The 27,068-nt window shown below is 46.9% G+C and overlaps 1 protein-coding gene and 1 non-coding gene across 2 annotated transcripts in view; both read right to left on the bottom strand.

Annotated features, from left to right (window-relative positions):
- Positions 1-27,068, bottom strand: part of LOC103176759 (testis expressed 264, ER-phagy receptor) — a 62,473-nt gene that overhangs the window by 6,442 nt on the left and 28,963 nt on the right. Inside the window, exon 3 of the mRNA XM_042339586.1 lies at positions 4,973-5,135. Coding sequence (XP_042195520.1) covers positions 4,973-5,135 — 163 coding nt within the window. The remainder of the gene's footprint in view (positions 1-4,972; positions 5,136-27,068) is intronic.
- Positions 12,165-12,238, bottom strand: trnaa-ggc. The gene has a single exon. It is a non-coding gene; the product is annotated as a tRNA-Ala (tRNA).

The following is a 27,068-nucleotide window of genomic DNA, read 5'->3' as shown; positions in this document are numbered from 1 at the left end:
ATCACCATTTTGCCCACGTGTCCAACTAGGCTTTGCGGAGATGTGCAGTTGCTTCGAATTGAATGTTTTTTTTTGAGTGTCAATTTTGTCCCTCCAATGTCTTTCCATTCTCTCTCTCTCCTTATCCTCCTGATCAGTACCTGAGTGAAAGGCACCTGGACAAATGTAATCTGTTGTGGTGTGTTCTAGTGGTCCCGAATGTGTTTGTTGAGTTATTTTTCTTTCTGTTGGGATACAATTCAATGGCCCCCTTCGGTACTTCACCCAACTGTCCATTAATCACGTGTGAGTCTTGTCAGCAAGAATTGACAGACTGTTGTACACTGTGACTTACCAGCCCTCAACCAATCTCAAGCTCAACATCTGCATCTTCCCACAGCGATCACCAAATAATAATAATAATCCCGGTATTTGATACAGCGAATCACGTGTTCGAGACGTCTCAAAGCGCTTCACAGGATACACTGTAAAGTGAATTGACTGTATATTTTGTGGGCAAAACTCGGCAGCCAATTGCGCACAGCAGCGTCCCCGCAAACAGCCGTGGGTTGAAGTGACCACAATTTATTTTTTGGTGGTGGGGAAGATCGAGATTATTATCCCCTGGAAAGCAATCTGCAAAGCGACCAACAAACCAGGTTCCCACGCTCAGAGGGCTGGCTCCATTCCCTTATTCTGTTGCCAGGCAAGTCACCTTGGAGCCAGTTCAGCTGGCTCCAAGGTGACTTGCGAGAGGTGAAACGAGAGAGAGAAAAAGAGAGCGAGGGGAACTGTGTGTAATTAGTGATACGAAAGTGACTTGTTTAAAGTCGCAGACTTGACTCACTGTCATAAAGCGCAATCGAAGCAATCATCCTGGTCTGCCTCAAATCAAGCAGATAAAGACATAAATAAGTTCAGTGCTCTCCAGCTCGGAGCAGGGGGAAAGATACATGAGTGCGTGTGGGTGCGTGTGTGTGTCTGTCGGACAGACATCTCCACAGTGTAAGTTGTACCAGGAGGCATGGATGTCGGTGTCTCAGAAGATAAAGCTCAACGCGAGACAGTGAGAGGAACCAGCAGTTGTCCGCAGGAGAGCCCACTGACCCCACTCTCCCCCAGCGCTCAGTGTCAGCACCGCTTTGTGGCGGGTTTAGTGAGATTTCAGGGAAATCAGTGCGAGCGTCTGCCTTCAGTGTTGAGCAGTTATCAGAGGCAGGTCTGACTCCATCCTCATAATGTGATGTGATTGACACCTCGCACTCGAGGAAACACATCTCCAGCAGCAATGAGGTCACAGACTGTCCGTAGAATGCGATGGCAGAACAGGGAAACGCACACGATTCGTGTCTGAAAAGCCACACGTTCACAGAGTCATTTTCTTTCCTAACCTTATTATAAGACTGGACTTAACCGGATCTTTCTTTGCGGGGAAGGGGGTGGGGGGGGGAAGTCAACAACAGCAATAATAATCCTGGCATTTGATGCAACGCCTCATCACGTCTTCCGAGACGTCTCAAAGCGCCTCACAAAGCGATTCACTCGGTGAATCGACTGTGTATTTTGTGGGCGAAACGCGGCAGCCAATTGCGCAAAGCAGCGTCCCCGCAAACAGCCGTGGATTGAGTGACCAGACTTTTGGTGGGGTGGGGAGGATTATTACTCCCCGGAAAGCGATCAAGCCGATTGCCCAACCATCAGGTTCTCCCACCGGCAACACTAGGCAAACAGAAGCTTTAAGCGAGAGACCTGTTTATGTTAATAAAAAATAATAATTTGCAGTCAAAACGTGCAGTCAATCCACTTCAGAGTAAATTGTGTGAAGGGCTTTGAGACGTCTTAACGACGTGATAAGGCGCTACATCAAATGCAAGGATTATTATTGTTAGTACCATTATACACAGAGGTTTTTTTTTATTATTGAAGCAAAAAAAAAGAACAATGACCGACTTGAGATATTGGTGGTGGCCTGGGTCACAGGTTTCAGAGGGTGTGACGGACAGACAGACCCTTCCTGTTGTTAATTAGCTGGGATCGAATGGCAACAGTATTTGATGGAGAGCCCTGCGGAGTTGGCCTGACCTATTTCAAAAGGCCTTTTGCATTCTGCAGTCTCACTAATCCTCAGCAAATGCCACCTGGGACCACAATAGTCAACCCAATAAAAGAGAAAGGAAGGCTCCTGACCTAAGCAGCTTCATCGTTCAGGAAGGATTTTTTTTTTTAAATTAAATTAAAAATGTTTTTGTTTTTTCTCGAAAACCCCACAGCACGATCTGGAAACAACGAGAGTTCTTTCCAACTAATCCCGTGGCTGCTTGTCTAGTTAAGAGTGATGATGCTCACGCTGCAGTAACAAACGGCAGCTGATTCTGGGCTGGAGTTACTGTCCGACGCTGTTTAACCCTTTCCGACTTCTTATCATGATCCTCGCCTTTGGCACAGTGCCTTATCAGGAGACGTCTCAAAGCGCTTCACAGGTTACACTGTAAAGTGAATTGTACTGTGTATTTTGTGGGCGAAACGCGGCAGCCGATCGCGCACGGCAGCGTCCCCACAAACAGCCGTGGATTTGAGTGACCAAATTATTCTTTTCTTTTTTATTTGAAGGGGTTATTACCTGCATAAAAGCGATCCACCAATCGGCTAACAACCGGGCTATTACTCACTGCGGGGTAAACAGAGGCGTGCGCGTGGAGTGAGGAAACTTAAGTTTTTGCCCAACCCGGGAATCGAACCCGGGTCCTCTCGCTTGCGAGGCGAGGGCTCTAACCACTGAGCTACGGGACTCCAGTATGTCGCCTCTGCCCTTGTGGGGACGGGCTGCAATGCGATCTGGAAGCACTGATACACTCGGCTGATCCCTGTCACACTGGGAACATGTCTCACTACTGATAAAGCAACAAGAGTTCAGCCAGACAGAGCCGGCCGTGCCTCGGGCAACACACAGCACGCAGGCAGACCAGGGCTCCACTGGTTAGCGATCAGACAAAAGAAAATAGTGACGAGGGCCTTGATCCAACTCAGCGAACAATGTTTCCGTAGGTACTGTATGTAATGTACGATTACATCACGTTTGCTTTCATTTTCATTCAGTTAATTTTCATAACATTTCTCCCGTCCGTGTTCTTACTTCACGTTACTGCGTGATTCATTCCTTCTGTAGATAACTCTCGCAGAGTGGACTGAGGATTACGATCAGCTCCTGCAAAGATGCCTGTTACACCGGCTTTCTCTCCTTGTTGTCTCACCAATCCTCAATTGTCATCTATCTCACCCACCTTCCCTTCCACCTCAGGCAAGAGTAAAACTCTTTCTCTCTCGACTCTGCTCTGTTCTGGTATGTCCTGCCAGGCCAAGCCCTTAACCACACAGGTTTGATGTAATAGTAATAATCTTTGCATTTTGTTACAGCGCCTTATCACGTCTTTGTGACGTCTCAAAGCGCTTCACAGACTATATTGTAAAGTTTCGTGACTGCGTATTTTGTGGATGAAACGCGGCAGCCAATTGCGCACGGCAGCGTCTCACAAACACCCGTGGATTGAGCGGCCATATTATTATTATTATTTTTAGATTTTTGAAGGGATTATATTACCACTGAAAAAACTAACCACCGGGTTCCTGCTTACGGCTGGGTAAACCGAGGCGTGTGTGTGGCGTAAGGAAACTTGCCCAACATTTCGCCCTGCCCGGGAATCAAACCCAAATCCTCTCGCTTGTAAAGTTACTGCTATATACGGTCTCAACAATATGCCTTTAACCCAACGGTGTAGCCACACCACATACGGCGCCAACTGACTAACATTTATATTCCCCACATCAAACATCCAAGTAGCCTGTCTGAGAGAGATTTTATTAATATTAATAGTCAGAGCGTGGGTGAGGGGTACAGAGTTAATACCCTTCCTCTCAGATCTAGAGTCCAATGATTTCAGTAATCTGTGGTGAAATTGTAGTTCAGAGCAACACAGAGTGAGTCAGGGCTCTGTTACCCCCAGGAGTTTTGCCCTGGATTTTGCGAGACTTGGACCTGATCAGAGAGAGAGAGAGAGAGAGAGAGAGAGGAGAAACTGATGGACTTTAACAACCTGAGCAACCTGTGGTCCATTGCAGTTAAGATCCCACTGATTCAGCAGGCCAGGTAATGCCCAACCACTGAAATATAAATTATAAATAAAACAAGAATCTAAATGATTAAATTGTTATTGCTCGCACTATTCCCCGAAGCCCTCAAATGCACACAAGCACCTGAACAAGATTACTTGGAAGAGATTAGAATGGATTTTCAGCCCCGACAGTCAATGCCAGCAACTTATTAAAAAGCGGACTGAAGTCCCCTAGAAGCTTGTTAATAAACTTAATAAACTTATTATAACACAAAATTAAAAGGCACAAATTGGGCTTTGTCCCTCCAGCCACCGCCCCCCAACCCCCCCCCCCGCACCCCCCACCAGTGTGCTCTGATGTTACAGGGTCAAACCAATCTGACCAGATGGTTCTGACGACTCCCAGGTTTGGGCGAAACGTTGGGCAAGTTTCCTTTCTCCCCACACACACACACGCCTCTGTTTAGCAGCAGTGAGTAGGAACCCAGTTGTTAGTCGATTGGCGGATCGCTTTTTCCGAGGATAATAATTCCTTAAAAACATTTAAAAATAAATAATAATAATTTGGTCACTCAACCCACGGCTGTTTGTGGGGACGCTGCTCTGCGCAATTGGCTGCCGTGTTTCGCCCACAAAATACACAGTCAATTCACTTTACAGTATACCCTGTGAAGCGCTTTGAGACGTCTTGAAGACGTGATAAGACGCTGCGTCAAATGCAAGGATTATTATTATTATTATCTGGCCCGGAAAGGCAATCCGCCAATCGACTAACGATCGGGTTCCTACTTGCTAGGTAGGAGATAACCTTTCGCTGTGTGTTTAGACAAGACCTGACCCAATAATGTCGCTGCCAGTATCTGCAGTCCGGGTTAGTTAAATACCTGTAATGTCAGTTTGTCCATCTCCCTCTTCCTCCTTCGCTTTCCTTTCCGCCTGTTTCAGTTCAGGGACATAGAAGTCTCCCTGTCGTGCCAGAGGGCACACGTAGTAAATCACATCCCCTCGGTAGATCTCCAGCCATGGGTGAGCACACAGCTTCCGGTTCTGGGCAACAAAAAGACCACAGCGTGAGGAGAAACATAATAATCATCATAATAATCCTCACATTTGACACAGAGGCTCAGAATTCGAGACGTCTCAAAGCGCTTCACAGGATACGCCGTAAAGTGCAGTGACTGTATATTTTTGGGGGCGAATCGAATAAAAGTCACGTACATTTAGTACCGATAGTATTTGGGTATAAGCTACGACAACAACTCGCATTTGTACAGCACTCCTCATGCGGGGGTAGTGTCTCGGAGCGCTTAACGGCAGTGGAGCCCGGTGCCAAGCCAGGGAGAGGTGACCGTAAGCACGGCCGAAGGTGAAGTCAAGGCAGAAGGATGGAGGGAGAGAGTTCCAATGTTTTAGGGCTGGAAAGCAATGGCGGAACAAAGGGTTGGTTGGACGGATGGCGTTTTTGCCTAGAAATACGCAGTCAGTTCACAATAAAAATGAGAAAAATCCTAACTTGTCAACACAAAGAGCCCCCCTCCCCCCCCTGAATGATACGATATTGTCAGGAGGACAGATGGGTTGGTTTGGGTTCTCAAGGAGTTAAATGGAAGACAACCGAATGCACTGAACGATGGAGCTGCGGGAATGTCATGATTTCCAATGTTCTCGGCGATTGGCAGGAGGCTGGGCCATCTCATTAGGAGCGAGCGCAACACAGTCTGAAATCTGTCCCCTCGAGCTAAGCCTGTGGGCACATCCTCACACTAACACATCTAGAAGCACCACCCTGCCTGGCCCGAGCACCCTGCCTGGCCCGAGCACCCTGCCTGGCCCTAGCACCCTGCCGGCCCTAGCACCCTGCCGGTCCCCTTGCACCCTGCCGGTCCCCTAGCACCCTGCCTAGCCCTAACACCCTGCCGGTCCCCTTTGATATATGGAAACAATCCCAAGGGAACCTTTCCTTTCATCAGACACCTTATTAATTCTACATTTGAATTCAATCGATTTTTTTTTCTCTGCCTTTTTCTCTAACTCGTGTCTGTGTGTGCATGTGTGTTTCTGTGTGTGTGTGTATGTCTGTGTGCGTTGTGTGTATGTGGATATGTGTGTGTGTGTGTGTCTCTGGGTCCGTTGTGTATGTGTATGTGGATATGTGTGTGTGTCTCTCTCTATATGCGTTGTGTGTGTGTGTGTGTCTCTGGGTCCGTTGTGTATGTGGGTGTGGATATGTGTGTGTGTATGTCTCTCTCTATACGCGTTGTGTGTGTGTGTGCGTGTCTCTGGGTCCATTGTGAGTGTGCGTGTCTCTGTGTGTGTGTGCTTTACTGGCTGACAGCAGTTGATATGAGATTTCTCCAAGAGTTCATTGTGTCGGTTGACCTCAGGCCAACAGATTGTCAGTCAATAGCCCAAGATGGGTCTAAACTCATCAGTGTCTATCTCACACACAGATGCCTTCTCCCAGTATGTCCCTGACGCTGTCTGTATGAGTTATTTATAATATTAATGATAATAATAATCCTCGCATTTGATACAGCGCCTGATCACATCTTCAAGACGTCTCAAAGCGCTTCACAGGATACACTGTAAAGTGAATTGACTGTATATTTTTGTGGGCGAAACGCGGCAGCCGATTGCGCACAGCAGCGTCCCCACAAACAGTGGTGGATTGAGGGACCACATTATTATTTTATTTATTTATTGAAGGGATGATTTATTACCCCCCGGAAAAACAATCTCCACCAACCGGTTTCCTACTCACTGCTCGGTCACCAGAGGCGTGTTTCACTCACTTCACTCTCCCCAGCCTTTCTTAAAATTCACCCGGCAGATAATATTTACCAGCAATTACTAATCATAAATGCTTGCTCATTCAATTTGCATAAGGGTCTCCATTTGCAATCAGATATAATCAGACGAGAAGATAAATGGCTCCTCGTTTCAATTAAGCATCAAGACTTTTCTTGCATAATAAGTTCCTCACCCAAAATGCGACCCATTTAAAGTCAAATGACGACAATTTACATTATTTAGTAGCTGTGAAGAAGTGGTGCAAAAATTACAACAGCCTATATCCTCCCCACAAAACACAGCCATAGAAACAACACCTTCCGAATAATAACACTCGCTTTACAGAGGCCCACTGAGAAAGTGACTTCCTCTCACTATCCTCTCACAGGGAAATCACTTACTCACAGAGAGGCTGTTCCTGTTTGTGCTCAACAGCAGGAACTGCTCTACTCTTCGAAATAATAATCATTATAATAATAATCCTTGCGTTTGATGTAGCACGTGGGTGAAACGCAGCAGCCAATTGCGCACAGCGGTGTCTCACAAACAGCCGTGGGTTGAGTGTTTGTGGGACGCTGCTGTGCGAAGTTGGCTGCCACCTTTATTAAAAAATACTTTCTTACAAAATGTCTTCAAAATGTTTCGCCCACAAAATACAGTCAATTCACATTACAGTACGTGCTGCGAAGAAGCCCTTTGAGACGCCTCAAAGACGCGAATAGGCGCTTTATCAAATGCAATGATCATTATTATTCGTAGTATTATTAATAGGGGGAACCAACGACCGACACTGTGACTAAAATGAGTGAACACAGCAAAGTGAGTGGGCATTTTCCTGCTCTTTGTGGCTCAGTGTCAGACTTACCTACTGAACCTCTGGGGCTGAAAACTCAGTTTGCATCACTTTAAAATTCAATTCAATCAATCACTTAGTCTTACAAAAGTCAACTGCCTTTTTTTCCCCCCCCCCCCTTCCCTCCACCCCGAGTCGAACAGGAATTCGCTTTGACTAAAAAAAAACACAAGCATGAGGCCAAAACAGGGAATCTTATCATCTCATGCATAATACAGTGCGGTTTGGGCTCATCTGTAGTCTGTGGCTGAGGACATGCTGAAACACCCCAGGCTTCTGCTCCTCTCTCCTAGGTGTATAAGATGACATTTTGTAAGAAAGTATTAGAATTTGTGCCATTGCGCTCACTCCTGTGTCACTTAGTCACACCAAGTGTCAGCAAACACCGTGGGGGAAACATCAGAACATACGAACCTGCAAAACCGAGGTCCGTCTCGTTCGCCTTCCACCAGTCGCTTGACATGTCGTGTCCCCAAACTCTACACTGTATGCCCCAGATATTATTTTCTAGCAGAAATCGATCCTGTTTGTTCTTGAAACAAACGACACTTGCTGCTTCCACCGTCTGTCTCCCTCGGGAGCCCGCTCCATAATTTTACTCCTCGCTCACTGAAGTTTCCGCAGATTAGTTCTGAATGCCTTCCCACCACGAGAGGTAGGGTTTTGGTGCTGGCTTCAAGAGCCAATGGTTGGTTGGGTTAGGAACCAAGACAGATATGGATAATAATAATAATAATAATCCTTGCATTTGATACAGCGCCTTATCCTGTCTTCGAGACGTCTCAAAGCGCTTCGCAGAATGCACTGTAAGGTGGAGTGACTGCGTATTTTGTGGGCGAAACGAGGTACAGTGTACTCATTGGTAAAGAGCGGAGGAAATGGTTCGACGCGAGTGCAGGCAACGTTGCTTCAGATATTGTGATGGTGTAACGGGATAAGAAGAAAAGGCACGACAGTGGGATTAAATCTGCAGTGCGCAATTGGCTGCCGCGTTTCACCCACAAAATACACAGGCATTTCACTTTCACAGAGAAGCGCTTTTGAGACGTCTCGAAGATGTGATAAGGCAATATATCAAATGCAAGGATTATTACTAATATTACTATAAGACCTGCCGTGATGTAATAAACTGGTGGAACAGGTCTCGATTGGGCTGAATCCTCTGTTTCTTCGAGAAATGGACCAAATGATCACCTCCCACTGGCTACAAGCACATTTTGTGTCAGAGCAACGGTTCGACTGAGCTTGGAGATAAGTACGACGTCTAAAATCTCACAGTTCTCACTTCCTCCACCTATCCAACCTCCCCTTAAAACTCTCTGAACCTGTACGCAACTTAGACATCAGGTTCGACCCCCAATTATCTTCCCTCCCCCACATCCTGTCCCTCACCAGCACCGCTTTCTTCCACCTCCGACGCATCGCCCGTCTCTGCCAATACCTCACTCCAAAAGCCGCAGAAGCCCTGGTTCATGTCCTTGTCACTCTCGGCTGGACTACTCTAACGCCCTCCTCGACGGCCTCCCCTCCACTGCCATCCATAAAATCCAGATCATTCAAACCTCTGCCGCCCACATTCTCTCCCGCACCAAACCCCTCTCCCCGATCCCCCCAGTCCTGGCCAGACTGCACCGGCTGCCTGTCCCAGAGAGGATCGACTTCAAGATCCTCACCCTCGTCTTCAAATCCCTCCACTCCTCTGCACCCCCCGACCTCTCTGACCTCTTCTCTCCTCAAAACAGTACCCGTTGCCTTCGCTCCTCCATGTCTGGCCTCCTCCTCGTCCCCCGAGTCCTCCGCTCCACCCTCGGCGGCCGTGCCTTCAGCCACTACGCCCCGAGGCTCTGGAACTGCCTTCCTCACTCCCTTCATCTCGTCCCCTCTCTTCCTATTTTCAGGTCTCGGTGAAAACCTTTCTTTTCAACCGCACCTTTGGTCACCTTCCCCCCCACCCCTCCCCACCCCTGTGGGATGGAGTTCCAAAGGGTGAGGGCAGAGAGGGCTGAAGGCTCAATCGCCGATGGTGGGGTGGGCAGGGCGGAGCTTGCTGAGCAGAGGGAGCTTTTCACACCACCATTTTAATCAACTCGAATCAGACTGCATTGGCCCACTTTAGTATTGCAATCCTTTGGAAATCATAGGTCGCAGCTGGTGCACAAACATATATACACTTTACTACAAAAGCTTCTATTTTTGGGTGGTTCGAAATGTTGATTCATTTGTGCCAAATGACTCTGTGCTGACAACTGTTTCTTACTAAATTACCCGGTTTCTGCTGCTAATTAAGGCGAGTAGCTTCATTAAGATAATTGTTTCTGCAATTAAGTTATTCGGCAGGCCTGTCACTGAGCCGGTAATGGTTTCGGTATTTGAACCGGTGCCCTTCAATGAGGCTTGGTCTTTGCAAATGAAACACGGAGCCCAGTACAGTGAAACACAGGGAATAATCTTGCTTTACTGGGCTGAGATTAAGCCTGGCCTCTCGTCATTGCCTCCTTGTTAATGAGCAGGACACCCAACCTCTGTGTCTCTCTCTCTCTCTCGCGCTGGTGTTCTTTTGATGATGAGCCCAAGCTGTTCAGTACTGAGCAGCTCAACACATCAAAACCATTATCGGAAACTCACTCGTGTCTGTGCTAAATTTTGACGTGCTCCACCCAGAATTATTACTGATGATAATAATGATAATCCTCGCATTTGACACAGCGCCTTATCACGTCTTCGAGACGTCTCAAAGCGCTTCACAGGATACGCTGCAAAGTGAACTGACTGTGTATTTTGTGGGCGAAACGCGGCAGCCAATTGCGCACAGCAGCGTCCCCACAAACAAACAGTCGTGGGCTGAAGTGACCAAATTATTTATTTTTTTATCTCAAGGGATTATCACAACAACAACAACAACAAACAACAACGACTTGCATTTATATAGTGCCCTCTTCACGCAGGGTAGAGTCCTGGAGCGCTCGACAGTCTGCATCTCTCCCTGTAGGTAATGCACGACAGGAAAACCTACTTGCGGTCTGTTTCTGCCATTCTGTGGATATGGATGTGAAGCTGAACTGAACGAACACTCTATCAGTCACCTCCACGACTGTTTGTGGGGACGCTGCTGTGCGCAATTGGCTGCTGTGTTTCGCCCACAAAACACACAGTCACTACACTTTACAGTACATCCTGTAAAGCGCTTTGAGGGGTCTCGAAGATGTGATGAGGCGCTGGGTCAAATGCAAAGATTATTATCATCATTATTATTTGTTGTTGTTGTTGGTGGTGGTGGTGGTGGTGTTGTGCAACAGGAAGCACACACTATTGTCAGTGACACCCACCGTTCCAAGCTATAGTTGTGAAAGTGACAGAATTCAAATAATGTCCAGACAGGGAAATCGGCTCCTAAATGCTCAACCCATAGTCCATCATCGGTGCTCTGGGCTACCACGGAGATTATGTACGTGGCATCGCATTGCAGAATGGCTTCCGACACGACAGTCCACACCATACGAGAAAGAGCTGGAAAGTCTACGCCCGGCGAGTCGCAGTGTCACATTGAAAAGAAAGCTGTGGAATGATCGAGTGACAATGGCCCTCGGCAAATCACTGACATCAGTCACTGTGCTCCCGGCTAATTTAGACGTAGGCAGCGCAGACCGAGCTTTGCCAACAGGACATGGCAGTTTGACGCAGGCCCCACCGCAATCTGGCTCTCCACCCGCTGATCGTAGCATTTATCGCGAAAACTTACCGTTATTGCAGCCACCGGCAGCTGCGCCCATTCGGCATTTCGCTTGACAATTGACTGGGAAGATGCTTTGAAATGTTGAAGAAGGCGCGAGATCAAAAGCAAGGGGTTGTAATCAGCCTTGCATTTTCATCACTTCAAAACGTCTCAAAGCATCTTCAGAAATTTCTGTCACTCGAGTGTGCTTTCTGTCTGAGTTAAGAGAGTCACCATTTTAACTTGCCCGCCAGTCTCTGCTAACCACTGTCCTCTGCTTCCAATAAAATAAGTTATTGCTTTTTTTTCCCAACGTACGAGAATAATTATCGTACTCCATTTGATTTCTCCCGCAGACCCCGCTCTCACAGCTTATCTCCTGCCCTTTAATAATAATAAAAGTCCTCGCATTTGACACAGCGCCTCATCACGTCTTCGAGACGCCTCAAAGCGCTTCACAGGATAGGCTGCAAAATGAATGGACTGTGTATGTTGTGGGCGAAACGCGGCAGCCAATTAGCGCACAGCAGCGTCCCCACAAACAGCCGTGGATCGAGTGGCCAATTTATTATTATTATTATTATTATTTTTGAAGGGATTATTACCCCTGGAAAAGCGATCCGTCAATCGACTAACAACCGAGTTCCTACCGACCTCTGGTAAACGGAGGCGTGTGTGTGGGTGTGTGGGGGGAGTAAGGAAACTTGCCCAACGTTTCGCCCTGTCCTGCCCGGGAATCGAACCCGGGCCCTCTCGCTTGCCGGGCGAGCGCTCTAACCGCTGAGATACAGGACTCCACGTTAAATATCAACTGAACACGTTTGGACGGAGTGAGGCTGGACCGGTCTGTCGCAGACGGCAAAAGAAAAAGCTCTCTCTTTCTCTCCCCTGACACGTCTTCGCGTCCAATGCGGACCTGAAGCAGATGGGGTTTCCCTGAGGCACGCGGGAGTCCCGCACGAGCGTCCGGTATAATCACACACGGCTCCGGCTCCGGCTCGCGCTCCTCTAGAGCTACAGATATCGCGAAGGGGTTTTGCTCTCAGAAGCTGACAGCTGTCATTCACACCCCCGTCTGCTTCAAATGGTGGGACCAGGGGCTAAGTCGCCTTTCGTTCTTGTTACTCAAGCCATGGCTCGGGCTCGAACCTGGCATCTAAAAAGGACCTTCCTTTTTGATGGTGAATACGGTCACCTCCCCTCCCCCTCCCCTCCCGCCCTCTCCCCCCCCCCCCGGCTCACCGCCAGACTCGGCCGCTGTGGAACTCTCCAGGACGCTTCCAGCCCCGAAGGGCGCCGTATTATCGCAAGTTGTTTCTGTATCTGTGGAACAGGATTTTGTGCAAAGCCGAAGCTTCGTGTCACGTCGGAAACAGAGGAACAGGAGGAGGCCATTCAGCCCCTCGAGCCCGTTCCGCCATTCTACAAGATCACGGCCAATCTGTACCTCATCTCCAATTGCCCGCCCTCGCCCTGTGTCCCTCGATCCCCTGACCTTCAACGTGAAGCACCTTTTAACGACCACACGAGCAAACAAGGCATTTTCTGCGACATTTTCTGTGCAGAGGTCAGGAACACCTAAGAAGGAACAACTGCGTGTGCTCGGACCGGTGTGAATTGAGGACTATCTGAAAGAAAGGTATTGTAAGCGAATTGAAGGGTTGGCAGAGAAAGAGAGTGAGGCGGAGGGGGGTGGGGGGTGGGGAGAGAGAGTGAGAGGGGGGGGCCGTGAGAGAGAGGGGGAGAGAGAGAGAGCGAGAGAGGGGGAGAGGGATGTCAAATTCGGTGTCAATCATACACTTATCGCTGAAAATGGCAATTTCTCGCAGCATATTTTACAACAGGAAATCCTATTACGGTGTAAAGATGAGGCTATTTTTGCAGATTAAGACGCGATGATCCGTTGAGAATGCGTTACCCACACACAGGCAGATCACAACTGGCGATACACCTCACACACGAAAATCACATTACACGGAGCAGTGTCACCCTAATTAATCCTGTAGCTCAGTGGTTAGAGCGCTCGACTCGCAAGGGAGGGGATCTGGGTTCGATAACCAGGCAGGACAAAATGGATGGGCAAGTTTCCTTACTCCACACACACGCCTCTGTTTGCCTCACAGTAAGTTGGAACCCGGTTGTTAGTCGATTGGCGGATCGCTTTTCCTTTCAATGATCCCTTCAAAAAATAAATGAATAATAATTTGGTCACTCAACCCACGGCTGTTTGTGGGGGACGCTGCTGTGCCCAATCGGCTGCCCGCGTTCCGCCCACAAAACATACAGTCACTTCACTTTACCGCGTATCCATGTGAAGCGCTTTGAGCCGTCTTGAAGACGTGATAAGGCGCTGTTGTGTCAAATGCGAGGATTATTATTATGACGCTGATCCCTGCCGCGTCTAATTTGGCGAGAGGGATATTTAACCCAAATTCTGACACATGTCCCTCCGCAGTAAGTGCTGTCCTGTGAGCAGCTCAATTTGCCAGAGAGCAAACACAGGGAACTCTGCAGGGAATAGGAAAGTTAAGCTCGGCAAACTAATTAAGAAATATGTCAAGTGAAGCAATGAACTGGGTTTCCTCACTCGCCTCCAACACACATATTAACGTTAGACATCTGCTGATTAATGGGCGACCCAGGCACCAGGTTGTGTTTCTGTGAGGATGTATCATGTAACCCTGAGGGCAGAGGAGAAAACTGCCTCAAATTCCGTTACGTGCTGGCAATTAAAATGCTTCCACAGAGCAGGCTTTTGATTTCACTACTGGGGTTGATCAAGTTAAATTAGGTAAAGGACAAGGCTCCGCCTTATTTAGTGAAAGAGAGTCTTTTTTACTCCAAGTCGCATTTCGCCCACAAAATACACAGTGACTACACAGTGAGTGAGTGAGAGAGAGAGTGAGCGAGCGAGCTGCTTACCATAGCGTTAAGCATAATCAATACTTATGTCTGAACCAATCAATCACTCATCCTTAGCTTTGCTAATCAATACTGACGGGATCGGGGATGGTCAGTCAATGCCAACTTTCAAGCCCATTCCAACTAACAATCCAAGGCCTCACACCCTCTCCTACGCCAGCACCACGGAACGATTGCAATCAGTTGCTTTCTCCGATGTGTGTTTGCTTCAGGTCCGGAATGATTCTCCCCTTCCCCTCACGAGACTCGCTCACAAAAGGTGGACAAAGACGAACTTTACGATGTAGGGATGAAGCCATCGTAACATGTTAACATGTAATGTAATATATAAAGGTGATGGATGTCAATGAGGGTGATAGTAAAAGGCGGCAATATTATCAATATTAATAATAATCCTTGCAGCGCCTTATTGCGTCTTCGAGACGTCTCAAAGCCCTTGTCAGGATATACTGTAAAGTGTAGTGACTGTATATTTTGTGGGCTAAACAGGGCAGCCAATTGAGTGACCAAATCATTATCAGTTTTTTTTTTGGCAGGGATTATTACCAAATATGCTACAGAACTCCACGTGAAGAGAAACTCAACATTCAACAATTATGGTTATTATTATCAAATCCCCTTCAACCGATGTATTGATGGTTCTTTAACAACGCTTTCCAGTCACGCGATTCCCTCCGATTCCTTCGGAAAACTCGGTCTTGTTTATTTGTATCTGGATTCAAGCCGTCTCTCTGTGCTTTCTCTCCGCCATAAAATGCTGAATTTCTCCTGACGCCCGAAGTCAAACCAGACATGATGACTTAATTGGTTTTCCAAATATTCCTCATCAAAACCCATCCATGCAGATTTTTCTAGACTAATGAGTGCAGTAAGAAAAGCAAACATAACAGTTATTAATATGCACTGAGAGATGTGTGGAAATGCTCATTTGTCACAGGCTGTAAGAGCCAGCTGAGGTGACACTGGGGCAAAGAATAAATAGAAGCTGATACCATGGTCAGCACATCACCTCTGGCTTGTTTTCCCGACTGATGAACCAGGTTCCGTGACCCTATTCCCCCACCCACGCCCGGCTCCACTGGATAGAGTCCCCCAGAGGATAGACTTCAAAATCCTGGTCCTCGCCTTCAAAGGCCTCCGTTGCCTTGCTCCTTCCTATCCCTGGGACCAGCTAAACTGCCACGTCAAACTGTCCGCTCAGCAGACTCCGGCCTGCTCCACGTCCCCCACCCGGCTCTCCCCACCATGGGCGGTCGGGTCTTCAGCCCTCTCTCCGCCCCCCACCCTTTGGAATTCCATCCCACAGTCCCTCCGCCTCGCCCCCTCCCTCGCCTCCTTCAAGGGGCGTCTCAAGACCCTCCTCCTTAGCCACCCTCCTACCCCCACCCTCCCTGCCCTCCACCCCCTCCTGATCCCAACCCGCAGCTGCGGACCAAATCCCTGACTGTCCAGGGCCTCGGGATGTCCTCCCGACGTGAAACGGCGCCGTGTAAATGTCATCTGTTGTCGTCGAAAGTTTGGTTGACAATCGATGAGCTCACCATGTGCACAGGCACGGAACGAAGAGGGAATTACAGTTACCATTAGTTCCAACTCAGATATTTCCCTTAATTATGTAATTAACCAATGGTGATTGTGTCACCCTCTTAATTGACAGTTAAGCACGTAATTAAGATAAACTGTAATCTCCTCTGAACACACGGTTAGCACAACCTGCAAATTAAACCCCTGTATTACTACAAGTCACTCCGTCACCACAGCATTCTCTTACTATCAAAGTTTGCCGCCTTGCCTTAAATTGTACAAACTGAGGGTCAAAATGGCCAACCAGCCTGGGAGCTACCTTGAGCACCTTCCTGCTTCCTTTCTGCCGTCCCAGAGAGAGTTACTAATTAGGTAATCAAAAAAAATAATTGAACTCGATACATAGATTAGGCACCGCTTCTTAAACACTCTTTTAAGATCATCCCCCGTGGATCTGCCGTCTGCCTACACTTGCTAGTGTTCCTGGGCCAACGCTCTCTCTCCTTCTGCTGCCAAGTTAAACAGTTTTGAATTGTGTCCAATGTCTCTGTAGAGGAGCTAAGAGCAGATCCCTACTCCCTGCTCCTAGACGGACACGCAGCGGGAAAGACAGCGCTCTCTCTCTCAATGGCAAGCTGTGCGGGTTTTAGCTGGTTAAACTCCAGCAGTTACCCCAACGCACACACTAGGCTCCCCCCCAAGCCTTGGCTCTCGCCCACCTGGGCCTAATACTCTCTGGAATTAGGTAAACAGGGTGCGTCCCTCTTGGGAAAGAGAGAGAAAGAGAGAGAGAGAGAGCGCATTCCATTCCAACAATCTCTCTCTGGGATTTCCATGTGTCGGTGGGATGGAGGGAAATCTCAGTTTGGTTTGGAGACTCTTAAGCAACGGTGGTGGGTTTCCACGTGTGTCAGACACCAAAAAAAAATCTTCATACTGAACGCACTGCTATTAATCAGACAGACTTTAAGGGAAAAAAGGCTTCAGCTTTCTGGATATTCTGAAAGGTTAGGTTTTCTGACAGCATTTTGAGGCCTCAACGCTTTGCATTGAGACTTCACGTGAACTCTTCCTACGCTGGCAGCCAGCAGGAAGTCTGAAGTTCACAGGGTCTCTCTCGCTCTCTCTCTCCGCCTCTCTCTCTCCATCTCTCTGGAGGTCTGCTGTAGTGTCTACAATTCATTCCCAGAAATAAGCTATGATTGTCATGGAAACAGAGTGCTTCTTGGCTGTGCAGAGACGAGGCAGCCAGCCCTTCCTTGTGTGTTAAGTGTTATCTGAGATAGAGAACCACAATATTCAGGTCTGTACGTAAAACAAAGATAGATACCAATTGAGAAAGGGTTCCACCAAGGGTCAAAAATGTTCAACGTGCCTGCTGAACGCAACTGGCTGCCGCGTTTCGCCCACAAAAACACACAGTCACTACACTTTACCGTATCTCTTATGAAGCGCTTTGAGACGTCTCAAAGACGTGATGAGGCGCTGTATCAAATGCAAGGATTATTATTATTATTATTATCATTATTATTCTTTTCGATGAAAGCACCAATCTTTCTTCTTCCCGAATATGAACGCTTCCTCGCAACTGAATATGAAATTATCATTTTTGATGGACAAGTTGTGCATTCCTGATTTGTAAGAAACTCGAGGGAATTTCCTGCGCTACGTTTTGATGCGGACAGAACCAAAGGCTTTGCTGATCCATTCAGTATAAGTTCAGTGAATTAGTCCAGGTGCTTAGGAATAAATGTAACACAATTTTATATGGCGTTATACACTTACAATTGCATTACCGTGATTTATAAGCGCAGAGGGGCAAATTGCTGAATTTACGGAACAGAACGAATCAGCATGTTGGCTACAGTGAGGAGAGTGCTCAAGTGAGTGATTCATACAGAGCAACTCGCAAAGAAGCTTTGCCTTTGTATCTTTTAATATGATGAATAGCTGAATGGGTAGATCAGATCAGCTGAACTCAAGCCAAACGGGGGGTGTACAAACACTTTCTGTCGAAGAGTGATTCAAGATCCATTCTCGAATCCTAACCATGGCATAACCAATTGTTATTATTATTATTATTATTATCATTAGAGTATTGGCCTGATCCTTGCAGAGCAAATTCCTGATCTCTGCTAAACTTTCTCGAGTATTTTCACACGAAATAACTGAGGCAATCTGAGGGCAGGCAATGTAATCGCTGGCCTGCGCTCCAGCTTATTCGAGAGTGGAATTGGTAGACTTGTGCCAAGTCTTTGAAGGGAGGGTTGGCACAAATGGAGCCAAGCCATCAAAGAACATGAATACGTTTGGTCATGCTTAATCCAATCCGATAATGGTCTGCATTCTCTAGACGTCTTTGTAAGACTCCAAAATGGGCAGACGGACGCACAGTCACAGAGCCAGTCCACTTTGAGCTGTGGGAACGCAGCTGCAGTTGGAATGTCCTTAGCTTCTGATCTGGATTTGGTTTTGACCGCTGTACAATCCGGTCACAAGCAACTGCCATACTGGTATTTGTTCCCTTTTGGTTTTAAAATCCAATCTACTTTAATTTTAGGAGATAATAATAATACTAATAATAATCCTTGCAATTGATACGGCGCCTTATCACGTCTTCGAGACGTCTCAAAGCGCTTCACAGAATATACTGTCAAGTGAAGTGAAATGACTGTGTGTTTGGTGGGCGAAATGCAGCAGCCAATTGCCACCCACAACCAGCAGTGTCCCACAAAACAGTCATTCGTTGTGAAGCTGGGATTATTAGTTCTGGCTGCCTGCAGTAAATCCTGCGGAAGCATAACACCCCTTTGAGTGCCTTGCCCTTTAAGTGCTGTAACATTTAATTACACCGACGTTTCCTTCGTTTATGCCACAATTTATGTGGCCATGCGTGCGGGAAAGTGACCTTTCCTCTGACAGAGCGCAGGCAAAACAGCTGTCTGTCAGTCCACAACACAAATCACACAGTTCATTCCGATACCGTTCCACAGAGACCTGTAATTGCAAAAGGTCACATTAAATGACAACCGGGCTTTTATTTGTTAACGCACTACATCACAAGCATTACATTACATTAATCCCCACCCACCCACCCACCCACCCATCCCCACTCTCTCATTCGTAGCTGTAGTTTGTCGCTCTGGTTGTTGTGTTCCTTGGGAAAGGAGATAATAATATAGGAACATCATTTCTCTCTACTATACTTCTTCCTGTTCACCCATCTGTAGCTCGCTTGGCCGAGATATAATCTAGGATTTACGATGATCTAAAATTAGTCTTAATTCCAACCTCGCCAGATGATTCCCACAGCACCAGTGTGATATCTTCCATCTCCCAAACCAGCGCTTGATTTTTGCCTTACTGGAACACACCCAACAATTGGCTAATTATTGTGGAATTATGGAAGAGATGTATTCTCGGCTCTTGTTCATCAGGATTTAAATAGCTCAAACTAATTTCAGTCCTAAGGAGAGAAGACAATACGACAGTACCCTGTGCTTCCCGTGGTACCTATTCCAGCCCTGGAATTATCCTAAAACTTTACCAAAGAACTTCAGAACAGATCAGTCTTGAAAATCCAGGGCTCACTCTGAAGGAGAACCTTGACCTGACCTGGAATTGAATCCCAAAGAGTATTGCGGGGGGGGGGTGGGGGGTGGGAGGGGGTTTGTTCCCATTCTCTGCCTTTTCACCTCAATACGATCCACATCCAATCAGGGAAACTCAAAGAATTTATGTGCCTATGGCCTTTCCGGGGGAAATAATCCGTTAATAATAATAATTTTGTCATTTCGATCCACGACTATTTGTGGGGACGCTGCTGTGCGTAATTGGCCGCTGTGTTTCATCCACAAAATATAAGTCAATTCACTTCACAGCGTATCCTGTGAAGTGCTTTGAGACGTCTCGAAGACGTGATGAGGCGCTGTATCAAATGCAAAGATTATTATTATTATTTTTATCGCAATTTACCAGAGATCCATATCAGCAGCTTGCCTAAGCCCTTCGACATCGGCACTGATTCTCTCCCTTGCAGATCTTAACTCATTTTGCAATGATACAGTGCTTAAACTTGCATTTAACCTAAAAGCTTCTTTTATTGTGCTGGAAATTTGTAAATAAGACAGGTTGGAATCCAGGAACATTCATAAAAATAATGAATCTTTCTTTCACTGTGGATCAAAACAGACTCTTTATTTTACAGCAATTTGTTAATTATGCAGATAGTGGGGAAAATACATTTGAACAATGAAGCATTTTCATTTTCCCAGTAATGTGCAATAGATCCATAAAATGAATACAGCCGAGCCCTCTTTTTACACAGTAATTTGGAAAAGAAGTCAGTAAAAAAGAATGACAACTCTACACCACTAGATACGGGTACAAGAACGATCAATAAAAATTAATAATAATAATTTGGGCACTCAATGCACGGCTGTTTGTGGGGACGCTGCTGTGCGCAATCGGCTGCCGCGTTTCGCCCACAAAATACACCGTCAATTCACTCTTCAGTATATCCAGTGAAGCGCTTTGAGACGTCTAGAAGACGTGATGAGGCGCTGTATTAAATGCGAGGATTATTATTCTTCTTCTTATATGACTGTAAACTCAGTAAATCTTGAAGGTTAAGCAATTGACCACTTTGTGTGGTCAATTTATAAGGCAAACTGCATATTATACAATAAATCCAGACGTGGGAGAGGCAGATGTATGAGGTTGGCGTTGAGTTAGGGTGAGGATGCAGATGAAATGTTAGATTACTCGCTATGCTAAGTTAATAGACCACAACCAAAGCTGTGGTCGTAGCCTCAGTACTCCAGAGGGAGTGACAAAAAGATCAACCATTACTCTTTCTGCTCGTGGTTACCTAGTGACCCCTACTGGAAACTGTGTGTGTGTATATGTGGGTGTGTACACGTGTGTGTGTGTGTGTGTGTGTATGTGTGTGGTAGGGCCAGGAGAGTGACCGAAGGCGCGGTCGAAGTGGAAGCTCTTGAAGGAGGCAAGGGAAGGAGGAGGCCATTCAGCCCCCGGAGCCTATTCCGCCATTCTGTAAGGTTATGGCCGTTCTATAACAACGACGAAATGACGTTTATATAAGTGCCTGAACTCCCAATTACCCTCCCTCCCCCCCATATCCCTTGATACCCTGACCTCACAAATATCTATCTGCCTCAGTTTGGGCAATGTGAATGGATCCAGCCATAATCCACAGCCTTTTGAGGGAGGGATAGAGAGAGAGACGAGTTCCCACGAGCCTTTCGGGTGAAAAACTGCCTCTTGATTTCACTCCTAAATGGCCCGGCTCTAATTTTAAGATGATGCCCCCCTTGTTCTGGATTCCCCCCCACCCTCACGCACCAGAGGACATAGGTTTCACTGTAGCTGCCCAGTCGCTAGACAATGTCGTGTCCCAATCTATATCCTGGTATAACCGAGGTATTATTTCCGAGCAGCGAGCAACAGCGTCGACACTGCATAAAACGTTTCTTTCGGATCGCCCGCCGCACGAATCATTTACCAACATGAAAGTCACAGAAGGACACGTTGGGGCTGGATAGCTGACGGAGTAATTGCAGCCTGCAGCTGCTCTTGTCGTTGACAGTAATTTGCCCCTTTCTTTGCCGATGTGCTTTGTAAGATCAGTGGCCTGTGGGCTGGTGCAAACGTGCGTTAGAAAACAGGGTGAGACAAAGCAGTGGGGGGGACGGGGACAGAGTGGCTCCGCGCAACAACAGCAATGGCAAAGCTGCTCGTTACTGGTCTAAGACGGAAACTATTTGCGATCCGCGAAGAGAGCAACAGATGAATCTCTCTCTCTCTCTCTCTCTCTTTCCTGACAAACTTGCTGCGGGGGAGCTTATCGCACCAAAAAATGCGCTCGCTCAATCCACGGCTGTTTGCGGGACGCCGCCGCCGCGCGCAACTGGCTGCCGCGTTTCGCCCACAAATACTGGACGGTGGATCCCGCGAAGCCCTTCGAGACGTCGCGAAGACGTGATGAGGCGCTGCATCGAATGGAAGGATTTTTATTATGATCATTATTACTGTTATTATTGACTCCATTTGCCTTGCGCTGGGCTCCAGTGGGAGCTTCTGATACCTTGCCAACTGGCGCAGCAGACGTGGTGCGAGTAAGATTGAGTTGCTCACAGAGCTGTGTGTGTATAAATGGTATAGAGCTGCCATACAATTGATCTTCCCGGTACACAACTGCAGCCGACCAAACTCTGGACTTCCCACCAGATAAAAATTCCGTTTCATATTTATGCTCCAATCCTTTGTTTGCAACTCTCCGCACTACCTACACTTGAATTCTCTCAGTGGTATTAGAAGTTTCCGCTTATGCCTATTTTCTCGAGTGGTAAATGAACCGTATTGTGTCGGTGTCTCTGTCCTCGCGCCCCCCCCCCCCCCCCCCCCCGCTGGGACTACCTGTGCATTCTCCCTGCATCGATTTGTCCAACAGTTCCCTTCCATTTAGCTCCATCTTTCTCAATGGCTTATCAGGTTTTTAGCCTTTTCAACTCTCCCGTCAGGAGTTGCTCTTCCGTTCTTTAAAATCGCTTTTCGGTGGTTTAAAAATTCCTCCCCCCACCCCACCCCCACCCCACCCCCAAAAAAATAAGAAGAATTTGGTCTCTCAACCCACGGCTGTTGGTGGGGACGCTGCTGTGCGCAATTTGCTGCCGCGATTCGCCCGCAAAATACACAGGCAATCCACTTTGCAGCGTATCCCGCGAAGCGCTTTGAGACGTCTCGACGAAGTGATAAGACGCCGTATCAAATGCGAGGATTATTAATGTGTTAACGTGCCGTTTCAAGCTTATCGATAAGCAGGACCATCTCGCAATTGTAAAGCCTGGTTTTCTTTTTGAGCGGCGCTTTAAACGTTAAACTTGAACGAGAGGAGAAAGTTTCACTGAAGGAAATCCGTCTCGCGATTAGCAATTGCTTGAACCTTTCTTTGTTTCTTCCTGGATTGCTGTCTGATGTGACAGGTCCTGGAGTGGAGGCTAACGTTGCCGGCCTTATATTTGGGGTTTGGGGGAAGAGAAGAAAGAGTCTCTGTGATGCGTAACCTCTGACCCTCCTCCTGACAGAACACAAAGTGACAGGCAGCGAAACCTCATTACTGTCGGATCTCTCATGTGTTGGATTCCAACAGCTTCTGTCAAAGGAGAAGGCATAATGAAATCCAAGGCCACCGTGTCACACTTGTGTGCTTTCCAGAGGCCCAGTGGCAAAAGCAATAACATGATGGGTGCCAGTTACGGAGTCTAAACCGCTGTCTGCCAGAGGAGCCATAAGCAACGAGATGAATATATATGTGTACGTGGAGTCCTGCAGCTCCGTGGTTAGAGCACTCGGCTCGCAAAGCGAGAGGACCTGGGAAGAGCTTTGAGACGTCTCGAAGATGTGATAAGGCGTCATGTCAAATGCAAGCATTATTATTGTTATTATTTATTATTATTATCTCTCGATTGTAACTGGGCTCTGGGAGGTGAGCCTCTTAAAAATATTTTTTTGTTACCGTAAATTTTCGATTTCAATTTCAAGGAACCGTGGACCAAGACAAATCTATTTGATCCAACGTTTCCAGTAGTGCAAACTATGAGAAAACATTCTGTGGAGGATACCACCCTCCCCACACTAGCCCCGAGGATACAAGTACTGCATAAACAGCCCCTGATTCCCAAAGTTAATCAAGCAAAAATAGTCTTCCATCCTACACCTAATAGATATACTAATTCTTGCATTTGACACAGCGCCTGATCACGTCTTCGAAACATCTCAAAGCGCTTCACAGGATACGCTGTAAAGTGAATTGACTGTATATTTTGGGGGTGAAACGCAGCAGCCAATTGTGCACAGCAGCGTCCCCACAAACGGTCGTGGATTGAGTGACCCATTATTTTTTTTAAAACCCCCCGAAAAAGTGAACCACCAAACGACAACAACGGGGTTCCTACTTACTGCTAGATAAAATTATTATTATTATTTTTTGGTCAGCCGGGTGTGTGACACATGTGGAAACCCATCACCGTGCTTAAGAGTCTCCAAACCAGGCTGAGATTTCCATCCACTGCTGATAGACAAGAGGCACGAGGGGTGGAGTAAGGAAACAATCTTAGAATCTTATACTACTGAAACCGGGCCTCGATCCCTGCGGAGGCGATCCTTCCCAATCCCATCCCAACAGCACGGAGATCATCGTTCATCTCAGTCTACACCTATACCTATTGTCTCCAAAATGGCTCCTGGGTGGATATTTATCCAATTATTTTGTCTTTCGAAGGGGTTTTGTTGCCACACCAATCGCTTTGGCAGGGGAATCTACCACGCCGACACCTCACGGAGGGGGAAGAATAATCTTGTGATCTTCAGTCTCGCTTGAGGCTTGTTATTTTTCAACCTATGCCCTTCTAGCCGTGCGATTATGGCTCCATGAATTCCCAGATCACTTCAGTTCCCCAAGGTTACCGGTGCCCAGGTTTTTGTTTTTGTTCATTACATTCTATCCCGGTGGCTGGCTGTTGCACGCAGACGCATTGAAATTAGAATTCAGTACCAGTAAGTCCAGCACCGTGTCTCGCAAACAAAATAATGACAGTCGTGTTCGACAGGACAGGGCAGCACAGGGCCAGTTAACATATTCATCATTATATGTCTCGCTGATTGTCAGCTTCTCTGCGGTAGAAAAACAGATAACGGCTGAAACTGTTGCACTCTGATCCGCAATTAATGAAGGGACATGGGAGGAAAATGTTATGCTACAGTCTAATCAGCAATTTGTTTTGGTGGTGGTGTTTTTTTCTTAGACGGCTTTTGTGCATTTCCCTGTGCTGGCTCCTGCAATAAATGTAGTTATTAAACTATCTCTGCAACCACACCAGGTATTGGAGCAGAAGACGTACGATAAAGCGATAACCGCGAGGAGTAGCGAGAGATTCCTGTCACCCGACAATCTCTACCTCGCTGACGCTCTGTGTGAAGGGGCGCAATGTAAACACAAGTTGTTGCTGTTGTTGGGTTGGCAGTTTGGGGGATAGAAGAGACACCATCGTCTGCCCACAGTCAATCTTTCACCACAAGCCACTTAATGCCGAGTGCACTAACACCACTGACGTTTCGCCTGAAGTTTTTCTCGCATATTTTCATTGATGTGCAGCCCTCAATCCACGGCTGTTTGTGGGACGCTGCTGTGCGCAATCGGCTGCCTTGTTTCGCCCACAAAAATATACAGTCAATTCACTCTACAGCACAGTATATCCTGTGAAGCACTTTGAGACGTGTCAACGATGTGGTAAGGCGCTGTATAAATACAAAGGGTTATTATTTTTATTATTAGGGGAATCTGACTATTTTGGAACTGATCGAGCGTGTGGATCTAGCTCATAGCGAGTGCGCACACACACACACACACGCACACACACACGCGCGCGCACACACACACACACACACACACGACCATGAGGTTGTGCCTGTCACTTTAAAACCGCGTTGGGATTGAGACTCCTTCCGCACTCTCCCTCGCCAATGACAAAGTGCGTCAAGAACGTCACCGACCTCAAAGCGGGACTGAAATTACTTAACACAACAGGGGCACCGCATTACCAAACTAATTAAAATGCAATCTCCTGCGCACAACTTTTTTTTAAAAAAAATTGCAAGTCTAATCTCGTAGAAATTAACTGGCAAAACACCACTTAATTGAGTTCAGCTAATGCCAGGGTTTTAGCTATAGCCATTTGTCCTGAATTAAGTATTTTTTTCCATCTCCGAAGGCCTCATGTTAAGGACATACACATGTGGGAACAATCGCAAGGTTACCCACTCGCTTTTATCCCCGGAACACGGCTCATTACAGCAGCCCAGTCTGGAAATCTCTCTTTGATTACTTCTCAGACCCCCAGGACTTTAATGGGATTCCCTTGGACCCTGTCCGTGATCCCAGAAGTTGTTTTTTTTCAGCTTATGGGCAATTCACGGACACAAAGAGCACCAAATAACCTTTGAGATTCCAGCTTCTAGGAAGCCAGGAGCAACATTGCAGAAGACAAAACTCTGCACGGACTTTTATTACAGAGCACTCGCCTCGCAAGCGAGAGGACCTGGGTTTGATTCCCGGGCAGGATGAAACGTTGGGCAAGTTTCCGTACTCCACACACACACACACCTCTGTTTACCTGGCAATAAGTTGCAACCCGGTTGTTAGTCAAGTGGCAGATTGTCTTTCCGGGGGTAATAATCCCTTCAATTATTTTTTTAAAATAATAATTTGGTCACTCAATCCACGACTGTTTGTGGGGACACTGCTGTGCGCAATTGGCTGCTGCAGTTCTCCCACAAAATACACAGTCAATCCACTTTACAGTATATCCTGTGAAGTGCTTTGAGATGTCTCGAGAAATTTGATATCAGGCAACCCTTCACCACAAGTAATTCTGGTTTCATTTATAAATCGTTGACTCAATAAAATGAAAAGCCCTGGTAAATGCCAGTCAAACGTAGAGCTGAAACTACAATGAATGAAGCATGTAAGAGGCTATTTATAATGTCACCATTGGGGAATAATCAGATTCGTCGTCGGGTGGAATTATTTTCCATTTCAAAGGGGATTTTGAGCCTGGACTGTAATATCATTTCGGTGTCTGAAGTTGCAGTTGGTGAATGGACTTTCATTCATGCGTTCCCTGTAAAGATGGAAAGTGCTGTCCTCGATACCTCTGAACCTACAGAATAATGGAGGTTGCAAACTTTATTCAAAGAATAATGAAGCAACCATTGTGCCATTCTTGTTTAGAAACTGAATAATGGATCAGCGGCAGCCATTACGGTGCAGTATTTCATTGAGGTGTTCAAGGCATGGAGTAATAATGGAGATTGGAGGCGATTACAACACAATACTCCTATCGATTAGTGCCGCAAACAGCAAGAAATAGCAAAAAATAAAACCTCGTACAGTTTTCGCCCGCACAATACGCAGTCACTACACTTTACAGCGTATCCCGTGAAGTGCTTTGAGACGTCTCAAAGACGGGATAAGGATTATTATTATTTTTAATGCTGAATTCCAAACTCAACTGGAATCGACTTTGATCTTTTCGGTATTTCATTCATAATGGACCTCATTCCAATGAGTTCTGTCCTGACTTTCCTTAGGAATTCTGTC

The sequence above is a fragment of the Callorhinchus milii genome, unplaced genomic scaffold (assembly GCF_018977255.1).
Source record: "Callorhinchus milii isolate IMCB2004 unplaced genomic scaffold, IMCB_Cmil_1.0 Scaffold12, whole genome shotgun sequence".
In the NCBI taxonomy this organism is placed as follows: domain Eukaryota; kingdom Metazoa; phylum Chordata; class Chondrichthyes; order Chimaeriformes; family Callorhinchidae; genus Callorhinchus; species Callorhinchus milii.
The sequence above is the reverse complement of the archived record's forward strand: the minus strand, read 5'-3'. Positions and strand labels throughout refer to the sequence as shown.